At 36.9% G+C, this 13,490-nt stretch overlaps 1 protein-coding gene across 1 annotated transcript in view; it reads right to left on the bottom strand.

The window, feature by feature from the left end:
- Positions 1–13,195, bottom strand: part of LOC108674603 (serine-rich adhesin for platelets) — a 29,857-nt gene extending 16,662 nt beyond the window's left edge. Inside the window, exon 1 of the mRNA XM_047880552.1 lies at positions 13,125–13,195. Within this exon, the coding sequence (XP_047736508.1) occupies positions 13,125–13,127 (3 nt within the window). The 5' untranslated portion in view covers positions 13,128–13,195. The remainder of the gene's footprint in view (positions 1–13,124) is intronic.
- Between the last annotated feature and the right edge of the window lie 295 nt (positions 13,196–13,490).

Below are 13,490 nucleotides of genomic sequence, written 5' to 3'. Positions count from 1 at the left end.
AGCACAACGTGCAGCCGGACTATTAATATCAACAACGCGAACCGTAGCAGCAACAATATAAACTATCAGTATCAGCAGTAGCAGCAGCACTACCAGCACTTGCAGGAACGCCGTAGGGTGGCTAGCTAGAGCCGGTCCAAGTCACCATGTCATTTAGGTCAGCAGGGGAGGTATAGCAAGACATGAATGTATTGAAGCTGCTGATGACGCTACCTCGCCTCCAGTATTGTATGTCACCACATAACAGCGACAATGTTCACCTCAAAATACAGGTCCATATTTCTACATAATTTTGCGAGCAGAAGTAGAAAATAGAGAGCAGTAAGGCGCGCGCGTCCGTTACATGCGCTGTCGACAGCCAGCTAGTCACTCCAGGCAGACGCATGGCTGAGGCAGACTGACGACTGCCTTACACGGGCCGCATTCTCAACCTAATCCTAAACTCATTCTCAACCTAATCCAATTTACTTTATTTCTGATAGTGAGTTTAATCATTAAATGTGAAATCAACTTTCGATTATCAAAGGTTGGGATAATTGCGAGTTTTTTTTTCGATCATCCAACACCCGGATGAGACAAGCTTCCAACTTTCATGCTTCCAAGTTCCATCGCGGCACGATGGCTGCAACACTGCAGCCAGTTCCAGCCACTGGCGTACGCCACCAAGCCATCTACTCAGCCGCTCGCGCGCATGGCTTCGTATGTCTTTAGTATGTTCACGCGCGCGCTTGTCGTGCAGCTTGTTGCTGTCATTGGTCTCTTTTCTTCCTTCCATCTTAATTTCCTAGCCTTCCTAATTTTTCAAAAGCTTAAGATTGAAATAAACATTAAAAGATAAAAAAACAGACATAATTTCAACAACAATCAATATGCAATCGAAAATATTGTTCGAGGTCATCTCAAGTCGTGAGTTAGGCGGAACTCCACCAACTCCACAGTTGTCACCCACAACAGTCTGAGATGACGATCAAACTGCGATTTCTCGTATCCGTGTGAATCTAAATGATCTACAGACCTAAATAATAGTCCATTAGGCTAATAATATTTTTTCAACTAATGAGAGGTCAAAAGTATGATTCTTTTTTGGAGTTACTTTCTTACACGGTCGAACTAAGTTGTTTTGTTACTCCGATAAGATATTTAAATGAAATCCTTGATAATCAACTTTTGCTGGGAAAAGAAACTTGATAGTCAACATTAACTGGGAGATTAAACGTATGAATTAAAGTCATTCAACCATAATACGACCAAAGATAAAAACGGACAGAGAATACATGTATTTCAAGTTGGAGCACGATAACCAAACAAATGAAGTCATGCATCACACTTGGTCCACACTGACCTCCCCGTAGCACAGTAACTTAATCCGTTAGTCCCAAGATAAGCGTGATCAACATAGCGTAAACTGAGGCTAGACTCTGGTGACATTATTGACCGTTTTGTGGACGCAATGAATTATTAACCAACCACAATAAGGTGGTTTGTTTTCGGTTATCGTTTAAAATGGGTATGAAAATATAAATGAAACGTTCGTATCAGCCTGAAACACTGGCATGTTCCATTTGTCAAGAGACATCGAATTACTCACTAATGAATCATTGGTGCGTGCGAGGAAATAGAAATAACGCTGTTCAATACAAATCCTCGCGCTTCAGATGATAAGAACTAATGCGCTGTTCCAGGGAAAAGCACAAGGATTTCATAAATAGTAATCCCTAGCAATATTGTGCTTCACAAAATGCGACTTATCTTTGTCGCAGGTTTTCAAGCAATATTAATGAGAAGAATCATTAGCTGGTTTCTGAGGAAGTCGATCTAGATTTAGATTAAACAGCCCCGCTGAACTCGATCGGCAGCAAGAGTGTTAGGTTTGTAAACATCAATGAAAACTTAGCAAATAATTACAGTTTGAATTAAATAGGAAATATTCGTCGAAAAATTCCCCTTTGTGGATTTCACTCGCCGCGGCTAAGGTCTGGAACGTAACACCTCGAAGTAATCTTAAGGATTACTGTACTCGGTGATGACCGGTTGTCAACCGGTTACTTCATTAATAAATATTCTCTTAATTGCAAAATAAAAATAATACACATGAAGGGCAATATGAAAGTATTCCATTTCAAGTTCATTTTTAAAACGAAAATTTGAATCTATCAGAATTGTTTTATGATTGAAATGCCTAAAATTTTCATATTGGAACATGTCAAAGCTTGGATTGAAATTTAATTATTATCAAATTAACGGAATATGCATTATTACGCATATCATATTTATATTCAACAAGTACCACAATCAGATTTGCATTAAAACCTAATGATATGTAAAATTTACGACAAGATTTATATTAAAATCATGATATTTTGTCAAACAACAAGACAGTGGTATGAAATTCCATACAAGTACTTATAGCATTCGTCTGCTTAAATTCCTGGTGAAATTATTTTAGTTTGTACTATTCAGACTTACCAACAATAATTTTGAGCAATGATTTCATTGACGAACCAATTCCTCTAAACGAATAATGTTTAATTTTATCAAGTTATTTTCAAAATAAAGGAAGACAGATTAATGTTTTGAGGTACTTTTCGACCACAACCGAAGACGAGAGGGAAAATTCGTGTTCATGTAGCTGGTTACTACATTGTTAGTGCACTCAACTCATGAGTACTCAATTTTTGTACAAATTCGGGAACAATCCTCAAAGAAAGTAAGTAAAAAATTTCAACTGTGAAATTCAGAGTACAATTTTAGATCGTTAATCTGCTCCGGCCAGATGTTCAGTATATTTGACAGATATTAAATTCCAAAAGTTCGACGTGCTACAATATTTTTAATTTTTCATCCCTGCCGCCATTGCTAGACTGTATGATAATGAGGACGATAGCCTGACACTTGTGTGTACTTTACGAGTGCAGGTGGAAAATCAACTCGGTAGCTTAACTTCATTCAAGAATATAGAACTACAAAGGCCATTGTGCTTATTCGTACAGTACAACTTAATACTGCAGCGTCAATGATCTCTTTTGAGAAAAGAGTTTTTCTTTTAAAATGTAAGAGTATAAATGGATTGTTTTCTGTGATCAAGTGGAAGGCAATCAAATTACATTAGTGTAGGCATGTCAGTTTCCATGAAGGATGTAGTAAAGGTAATTAAAACAAAGCTATCAATACTACAGAAAGTGCATAAAGAGGCGCGCTACTCAAGTTGCGGATGTCACTGATAATTATCAAGTCATGAAGAATGTATGTACAACAGTACAAGTAATATATATTGTATGAATGTGTTATTGGACCACAAAATTTGATAATTTACTGCGTAAAGAAATACGAATTTCGGCAACTTTTCAACGTTACTTTAAAAAAAAACTTCCCGGCACTTACAACATTATTTGACCTTACATATAAAATAGCACTCACTATTCCACTATCCAATATTTTCCCGTAACTGTCACAAACATCTTTCATTGAAGTCCATAAAATCACGGCTCAACGATTCAGGCGGTGCAATACTGGCGGGATGCGGTAACGCCATCTCGCAACGCGCTACATTTCATCAATCAATTCGCACGTGAAATCATTGAAGAGAACGGCACTAAGTTCCATAAGGAAGATCTCCCAAATAATGATGACATATCTACTATCTTTATAACTAAATAGACACTGAATTTCAAGTGTGCACAGGAACATGGGCGTTCGATGTCTGTGGGTATTACGAGAAATATGCCAAAAGCGTTGCGCAGAGTTTTAAGCCACACTTTCACTATGTTACAAAATTCAGGGAAATGTCAACTCATTTCTGAAACTATTTGGTGTCAGTACTAAAGATCCTCTGGTAGCACCAATGTTGAAATCAAAGAAAACAAATAATTCTTCATATCGAACACCACATACTTGCGGGAAGGTGATTTCAATGCAACTGACTGCAAGGTTAGTTTAATTATAAACAGCCTCCAGCAGCGCGACAGCGAGACACTCATCTGGGACGATAAAAGGTTCATAGTCTTGCAAAAGCGTACACTGCGCTGAGCTAAATCGCCTCAATAAAATAATCGCGAAGCAAAAGAGAGACACGACCTGTGGCAAGCGCTTGCACTTCCATGAAATCATTAGCTGCGGGCGAGCATAAGGGTCATATTGGAGTCACGGTGGGCAGTGCGGTTGTCAACATTCACCGTGCAACAGCAGGGGTCGATATATCAGAATAAATAGTTCATCGTTAATCCAGCACCCGATTATCATATGCTCGACAGTTAATCCTAACAATAATGATAAATGATAATGATGCTTTATAATTAATATCCTCATCCGCAGAGTAAAAGGCTCAAAACTTTTACTTGGCGACACATAAATCCGGTCGTTTTTCGGAAATTTTTGGTCTAAAGCTCGCTTCAGGCGTGCATGTGTGCCAATTATTGAAGGCAATTAACTTATACCTACGACAAGTTTAAACATTATTACAATTTAAAATTTTAAATGTAAAACCCCAAGTCTTTGCAGACAGAGAGTGCAAATTTATGTTTCACGTGATCGACTACTGACATTTGTTCCTTCTTAAAACAACTACGATCGTTTAGCACGAAATGTACTGGAAGTTTAGTTGAAACATGTCGGTGAGGTTTTGCATGAGGTGGACGAGGCGTTGCAAAGCAGTGTAGCGGCAGCACAATAGATGCTTGGACTGCGCCAACACAATAGACCGGGGAACCTCATGCACTGTAATGCCGAGATTCCACACAACACGACCAGCACTCATTTTTAAAACACAGCGATCCTGTATACCTTCAAATTCCACACATAGAAACCGTTGGAGCAAATTAGAATCCAAGTATATACATTGGGAACCATAACTCAATCTTCGTCAAACCAAACAAAATTCACGATTCATTTCAAATTATAATGAACATGCGATCTCTGAAAGAGATCAGCGAGTCATGGGTGAGTAACACAAGGGAATTCACTGTCCAGCGATAGATAATGAAACCTTGACAAATTTAGTTACACGACAAGAGAGCCGAGAAATGCTAAACTAAGCAGCACCATTCGTATGCATATGTCGCTATGAATAAAATTGTAAATGCTGTCAAGAATTAGGCAAAATTATTCATCTTAAGGAATAGTAAATTGTACGGGCTTGCCATATAAATGAAGAGCAAGAATGCAGCTAATGGGAAAGTATAAAGCTCAGCTGCAGAGGCCCTCGCACATCCCGCTGACTTTACTTTTATGTTCTATCATAGCCAGAACTTTACTCCTTAAGAACGAGAATACACTGATGGCTTAAGCCATGGCTTCAAATATGAGCACTAGTCATACAAAATAATACATCAAGAAGGCTAAATAATTGAATTTAGCAGCAGTAACAACGACCATAGTTTGTTCACACGGCAAGTGCGTACTTTTACGTTCAATTATAGCCAGAACAACTCAAGTTCTTAAGAACGGGAATACACTGATGGCTTAAGCCACGGCTTCAAATATGAGCGCTAGTCATACAAAATAATACATCAAGAAGGCTAAATAATTGAATTTAGCAGCAGCAGCAACAGCCATAATGCGTACAGTTACGGTTTCATATATGAGCACTAATCATACAAAATAATACATCAAGAAAGCTAAATAATTGAATTTAGCAGCAGTAACAACGACCAGAGTTGGTCCACACGGCAAGTGCGTATGCAAGAGCTGCCACAGAAAGAGAGAGCTGAACCAGCCACTCAGGGTTACATAGCGTAGCTGCGGTAGCACGGATACGCACCACTCTAGTTTCGTCGTAAGCGCATTGAGGACATACGATGATGCTAGCGTGAAAGCTCACGCGTTTTGTACGGAAAGATAAAATGCGTACGAATGAAATATTGAGCGAACGCCCGCGGAAGTTATTCATCGTGAATTATGCAATTTGGAGAAGAACAAAGGCTTAAATGCGAGTTCGAAGTGCTTAATGTGTAAATCAGTAGAAATAACTATCATTATGAATATTATGGATATTAAGTTTCCAAAAAGCACAAGACAATGTTCCTGTAGTCAAATTAGAATGGCGTCCTACAGATAGGACGCCATTCCGGCCAAAATTAATAACTATTCAGGCAGTAAATGTTAACAACTGCTACTTCAAACGATAACTGTGATCATTATTGATACGTCTGCATATTAAACTTTAATCCTAACGGGAATCTAATAAGCAATAAAGAAAATGACAAGAGTGCTAGTGTGAATGCGCACCGTGACGGCACCGAAATTCCATTGTGAAAACATAAGTACGCTGGGCAAATAATACCTATATGATGGTAACATAACATAAAATAGATGGATCATCTTGTGCAAATAGTGACACACTTTCTGCATGTAGCACTGATACGCCCTTTTGCCGAGCCTACTGCGTCAGGACAAATCGCATAAAGGCAAAAATTTAACATTTTTAGCGCATTTTCTCATTTATGGAAAAAATGCACTATTGTGCTCGCCATGTCCGTCCGTCCGTCCGTCCGTCTGTCTGTCTGTCCATCCGTGACCTCAAGTTTTCGTCGACGAGAAAATGCGCTCTCTGTCACTCACTGTAGTGAATACTGAGTTATATTTTTTTGACTAAGTCTCACTAATTTCTCTCATTGCATGACAAAAGAAAGCTTAAAATGAAGAACAGGCACAACAAAATGAGACAATCAGAGGGAAGATAAAAGTTCTTGTGAAGGAGGTCGCGATATGCCGGCAGAAAACGCTTACTGAACGGAAATGAGGAGCATGGGAAACAAGCATACATTAACTTGATCAAGATTCTCATTCATTTCTGCCAATTTTCGAGCTGATGTCATTTTATGTTAATCGTTCTTAGGAACTTTCTTCCATGTACCAAGTGAACGATACAGGTAGAACACAGACGTAAACAAGGAGCCTGTAAATTAAGTGAACGATAGAGGTAGAGATATAGAAACACGAAGCCTGCAAATGCATTTCAGCACGAGAACCTTGAGGCTTAATACCATAAATCATTTAGACAGCAAAGAGAGAAAAGGTTCGCCGTCACGGCTCGTCATTTGTTGTATCGTGACATTAATAATCTTATGCAGTGCTCGTTTCAAAGAGCAGTATGACTCATCTATATAATTGATAAGTAGTTATTCATTTATGCAACGAACGCTCTTGTTAAGCGTTCATTCGGTATTGCCTTGATCCAGAAACGATATGTGTTAGCATCAACAATATTAATTGATTGTGAAAAAAGAGAACAAAATTCATCAAAAACTTTCCTAATTTGCTCAATTAATGACACGATTCCTCTTAAAACAGTGTTCGTTGTTTACTAAAAATTAAATCATGAAAACATCTGTTAATAATATTGCATAACTAATTGTGGACAAAATTACTTGCTGAATTATTCAAACTATCTCGATTGACGATTCTTAGTATAATATTTCCCATCTTGAGAGACAACGAAGATCAAGCGGAAGAACATGATAAAGAATTGCATGAAGTAACCCGAAACGAGGACGGTATAGCAGTGATAGAATGAGTGCCCTTGAGAAAGGACTGTTGGGTGAAGAGTGCAGGTCATTCACCTGATGGTTCGCTCTCCGCCGCCCGTTCGCAGCACTACACACAATGACGCCGACCGATGAACTGCAGGCCACGAGTTCACTAGTGACGCTGTCGTAGTGACACACTAGTATAGCTGCGAGATCACTAGTGACATCTTCGTAATGACATAATCATCGAGCTTCTCGAAAAATTTGAGCTTCACTCGAAATTGTCATCTCAATTCCTCACCAACGATTATTCTCATGTCACTAGGATATCTTCACTAGAATAATTTCACTAGATTATCTCTTGGTGCATCCACCGACTCTTCTTTGCGCTTCCGCAGATTATTATTATTTTCTCTAGCGTAAATAATTTTTCAGGTGCCACTGTAGAATTTTCTTAGCACCACAGCCAATTCTCTTCAGTGCCAGTATAGGAAGGTTCCGTTTTTCTAAGAAACTTTCAGTTTTCCTTAGTGCCACGCGAATTTTTCTTAGTGGCACGGCAGACTTTCCACTCAAAAGAGACAACGATGCATAGTAGATGCGGAAGACTGTCAGAAGTTTGTTCAACAAGCTCTGCTCCGTGTCGAAGGGTTTTCACTAACGCCTATCATATGCACCAATTTTTTATCGAACAAATTAACTTCTAAGTCCTACACGCACATAAATTTTTGATTTTACGATCAAGCATCTCCCCTGACACGAACTTTGAGTTAAAAGTCAATTTAGAAGACGAAGTTAAATTTAAAGAGAAATATACTTAATGGCGGAAGCTGGGCTCAAGGGAAATAGCGCGACGTTACTTCAAGATTCAACTCGAGAGATAAGTTTGACGTCGAGGTTCAAATGTTTTCCACGGTAACAGATCACTTTCAAATATAAAATTTTTTCATAATTAAACGGATACTAACGTGGTACAAGCGCAGAAAGTTGGAAAGTTTTCAAATAAAATTAGGGGACAAATAAGTCTTTTAGGTACCTTGAACAAAGAACATAAATAGGTGAAAACTAAAACTGGAAGACTGAAATAGCAAGCATTACTATGGTCATCTGCAGCCGACATAACATAACAAGCATTTACGAAATTGTTATCCAACTTTCGACAAGAATATAATCGGGCAGTGTCTAGTGTAGTCAGTCCTACAAGGGAGAATGTCGGCGTCTAACTAGAAGAAAAACTAACACCAAAAGAGTGCGGTCATGCAGCTGATTGTGCAATTGGAGAGAATAACAACGTAAAGCCCTCAGCACACGTTACACTTACTATCACACTATTAATCACGCTGACAGTTTAGTAGTTAACACTTTGAAAATAGTATAGCATAGGCAATTTATTTAAATTAATGTAAACAAATCACGCAATGGCAAAAATCTCACACTTATCACCTATAAGGTTCAAGTGATTAAATCCCCACACGTAAATTGAAGGCTGGACAAGTGTCTATAAATGGTACCCACATCTCATATCTTCGTATTATGCCTCACTAATGCAACCGGGGAAATAGAAGGCTTCACTAATGCTGGCCGAGCAGGGATGCTAGAGGTATGAGCACCGCTGGAGCGCAATGTCTTCCATAGGCATGAAAGCTTCAGCAACACCATCAGGAATAAGAAGAGTAGGAGGGAGAGCGAGAGAAAGCAATGCGTGTGCTGATATACTGTAGTTTGAAACTAACAAACATCAAAACCTTAACTAGCTTTGATTTCATCAAATGTTTAATGAATGTCAATTGAATTAACTGGACTGAGAATGAGAGAAAATTGTGATAGTGGAAAGAGAGAGCTTCAACACACACGGCGCACACAGCTCACTTGGCAGCCAGTACAACACTGACACACCTGCCAGTCGAGAACCTGGAGCAGCCAGTCTACAACCGCACAGCCAGCGCTTGCAGACGACAGGCGATGCTGCTTTGCAGCCGACACACCATGAAGCAGCTACAGACTTCATCATCTCAAAAGCTCATATGTTTTTTTTTATCTCATTCAAGCTCTCATCTACGAATTCATCTGCGACCGAAGAATTAATTTATAAAGATTCAAGTCAAAGGAGTAGGTACTAATCTGCAGCTAACACGTCATGAAGTTAACTTTGAAGTCTCAACAATGCAAGTTGTAATGTTACTTGTAGTTGAGGCCTCTATCAAGCTTGCCATTTATTCCAAGGATCCCATGCGGCGCAGAGAACCGCATTTCACATTTTGAACTGCCTTTAAATTCTGTTAGCACAACACTAATTCGAGCTTAGGTCCTGCCAGCTTAAAATAAGACTAAACGATAATCATAGTTAAGCTAGTATTATTAGTAAAATGAGGAATATAATTTATTCTAACTAAAGTTCTCATCAAGAGTTTCCAACCTTCAGTGCACAATAATACCAACCAGGATATAACATTGGTAAGTAAGAGTCATACTATAATTTTATGCTAAGGAAGGAAATTTGTCAGTCTAGATTAATGTTTATCATAGTATCAAACATGAAATTAAATTATATTAATGATATTTTTGGCCAAATACAATGTTTTGTAGCAGGGGTGAGTGATTTCACCTATGAACAAGGTCACAAAACCAGTAAGAGATAAAAAATAGGGCAAAAAATAGACAACAAGCATTGCATCCAAAGTATAATGAGTAGCTTGGGTTTTCCATTTTTCTTCCGACACAGAAAAACTGGTGATTGTTTTTTACTTCTCAATATCTCACTACTTACTTTCCAGACAATTTATTTGATCAGAGATCATATTCTCATTGCTTAAATGCGACACATTATGGATGTGAGTTTTCATGATGCAAAGACAAGTTGTAAAAATCCTCTTGAATAAAATAAGGAATAAAATTGCAAACAATTGAACTTTAAACTTATAAAACCAAGTGTTCACAAGATCCTTAATTTTTCAAGGTGCAATCATATTGGTAAAGCTCATCTCAAGTACATGATTATATAACATATTAAACACACTCATAAATAGATTTTGATTGCACAGATTAGGGAATAGTTTTAAACTTTTTTTCCAAATTAAAAGAACAGGACATAAAATGCAACTGGGGTTCTTTAGAATGGAGTCAAAAAAAATATTTGATCAAACAATGAATAGCATATATTAATAGCAATAGTACCTATTAAAATATTTTCAACGCAAACAAAAATAAAAAGGCAAAACACTCAACTCACAATGCAAGTTAATGAAGGCATGGGATCCACTAATGAATTTAATGTCTAGCATCAAGTTCTTCTAAAACATCAGTCTCATTTGGATTTTAGACCATGGGACATTTGAGCTAATTTAAGCCAGTTTTATTACAAATATTTAGGTTGTTATCAGAATTAAAACAGCAATAGAAAATTAAACCAGATTAATGCAGTAATTTTGTTTCAGATGAATTCGATTAAATGTTTTTGAACAAATTTTCTGCACGTACCTTATGTTAGGCAATAAAAACTTCAAAATGTTATCGCTCAATTGGGAAATATCTTGTCCAGGGGCTGAAGCCCTCTTCATAGCACTTGCTAACACAATCTTTTGCAATCAAATTTCATTGTAAAAATACAACAAATACAGTTATATGGATGATTCAATTCCAACTGCATTTCAAATTTATAGCTTATATAAATCAATGAATATGCATTACAAACTCACACTCAAGTTACATTGAGCCTGTAGGAGATTGCCTTGAAATTAAGCTTCATTTTTGACTGCCTCAACTAGTGAAAACAATAGGAATGGAATAAATATTAAAAAAAGTATCAAATGAAAAGTGGAAAAAGACCTAAAAATTATTCATAATGCAATAAAGTAGCATTTAAAAGCTTAACATCAGTAAAAAATGTCTTCGATTCATTAGCCAAATAAGGATACCGTAGCTCTTGTCGTCTCTTCTGAGTAAAACTGTAGGTTGAATTTTGGTAAAGAAACATGAACCACTGCCAGAGAGCCAGCCTCTAGAAAATGCACTAGAATATGCAATTTCCAATTAATATAAATGACCACACAATAAAAAATCAAGTTTACTTTAGAAAATTTTAAAAATTACCAAAAGTTCACCCAAGCCCATTCAGAATTTAGTTAACATGTCAATAATGTCCAACAATGAAACTTATAGGTTAAGAGATTTTGTAGATTAATTGTGTTAAATTCATGTTGTAGCATATACAGTAGCTTATTCACCTAAATTACCCTATTAATATATAACTTGAAAAAAAATTTTAAGCTCTGTGACTTAATTAGCTAATAACTTCTATGTGTAAAATAGAAATTACATAGCATAGCACTTACAGTCTCTGGAAATATAAAATAATTTGAGAAATTTTAAAAGAAAAGAGAATGAAATATTGTTCTATAACTTGACTGAAGTAAATTTATACAGTTAATTTTTTCAAGACCTGCTTAATATATTTTGTTGAATATATCATAATGATCATCATAAATTATAATTATGATCATCATAAATTGATATTTGAATATTTCTTGTGCTTTCTGGTCCTAATGATTTGTTTACAATAGCTTATTTTTTAATAAAATGAAATAATGTAATTTTAATCAATAATAACATTCAAGCTGCTAAATTACAAAATAATTAGAGGAAAATATAAACAGAGACACAGTGAGAGAAAAAAAAAAAGCACATTGACACAACAGAATATATAGAATATCCTCTGGGAGATAAAACACAAAATGAAAAAACATATAATTAACATTTGACTGGAAAAAACAAAATAAATAATTAAGTTTGAAAAAACTATAACTGCCAGCCAGCAACCACAAGTTAGTATCAATATTGAGAATGTTTTTATAAATTATTGCTTTACTGAGATGTTTATAACATCAACATTTTTAATGAAAAAGTAATTGCATTTAGGCAACATTATTTCTGAATAATATTAAGACTAGACAGTAGCAAAACTAATACTCGAATGACATTATTGAACTTTTGTGTCAGTATATAGATGGAGAACGAAGTCAGCAGCAGGCAGGTACAATCACAAGCCACCGCGAGGAGCCAGCCAGGGCCAACGGCAACCTGATGTGCCAAGACTAGCTATGCCATCACCCCCGCCCGGTCAAAAACATTTACTATGCAACTTAGGAGGCAAAATAACGTGTAATTATTTTACGATGATTGGAAAAGAATAGCTTATTCTTAGGGGGAAGAATACGGTAAAGAGAACAGTCAGATGCGATTCAATTCATGCGAATGTGAGAAGCGATGTTGCAGCTAAAACCAAGGTCACTGCAATGGTCGCACCCCTCACCCCTCCGATCCGCACTCCCCATGTCCCCCCAACCCTTGCATCGATCACATATAACAACCTCTTAACTTTAATCCGACACAGTAACATCTGGGAATGAAATGATAAGAGAAGAAGCTCATCAATTAAGCAGAAATGTTGATGAGTACAATTTTTACCACTGAATAATTGAGAAAACTTTCTCGAAACAGAAAAACGGAGAAGAAAATAAGTGTTGAGAGACAGCCGACACCTCAAAGTTGCACTGGCACTGCGCAATTCCAACTACAATTATTTCGATATTTTTAACTGAAGAAGGCCAAAAAAATACCGAAAAAGTAATCAACAGTTATTCATGCATCATATTCGGGACTCACCATGACGGATGCGAATGCTGAACAGCAGGTTTGAGCAAAATTCTATGAGCACATCACTGCATCGACTGTCGTCCTCCTGTTCTAGATAAACAACATGGTGACGTCACAGATCACACTACAGAAGAGCTATCAATAAATATGATTCAAAATAAACATTCCATTTGTTCATTTCCTGTTATTTGTGAGTCAAAAATAATTTGTACGAGTAATTTTGGATAAAATCCATCAATATCATTTGGAAAGAAGATCAGCTGGTAAATCTGGAAGTTCCTGCAACGCACCCACTAACATACATGAAAAACATGACAGAAAATTTTCCCCAAGTATTAATTATGTTTGAATATTCGTCGATTCAATAAGCGTTGA

The sequence above is a fragment of the Hyalella azteca genome, unplaced genomic scaffold (genome assembly GCF_000764305.2).
Source record: "Hyalella azteca isolate HAZT.00-mixed unplaced genomic scaffold, Hazt_2.0.2 contig654, whole genome shotgun sequence".
Classification (NCBI taxonomy): domain Eukaryota; kingdom Metazoa; phylum Arthropoda; class Malacostraca; order Amphipoda; family Hyalellidae; genus Hyalella; species Hyalella azteca.
The sequence above is the reverse complement of the archived record's forward strand: the minus strand, read 5'-3'. Positions and strand labels throughout refer to the sequence as shown.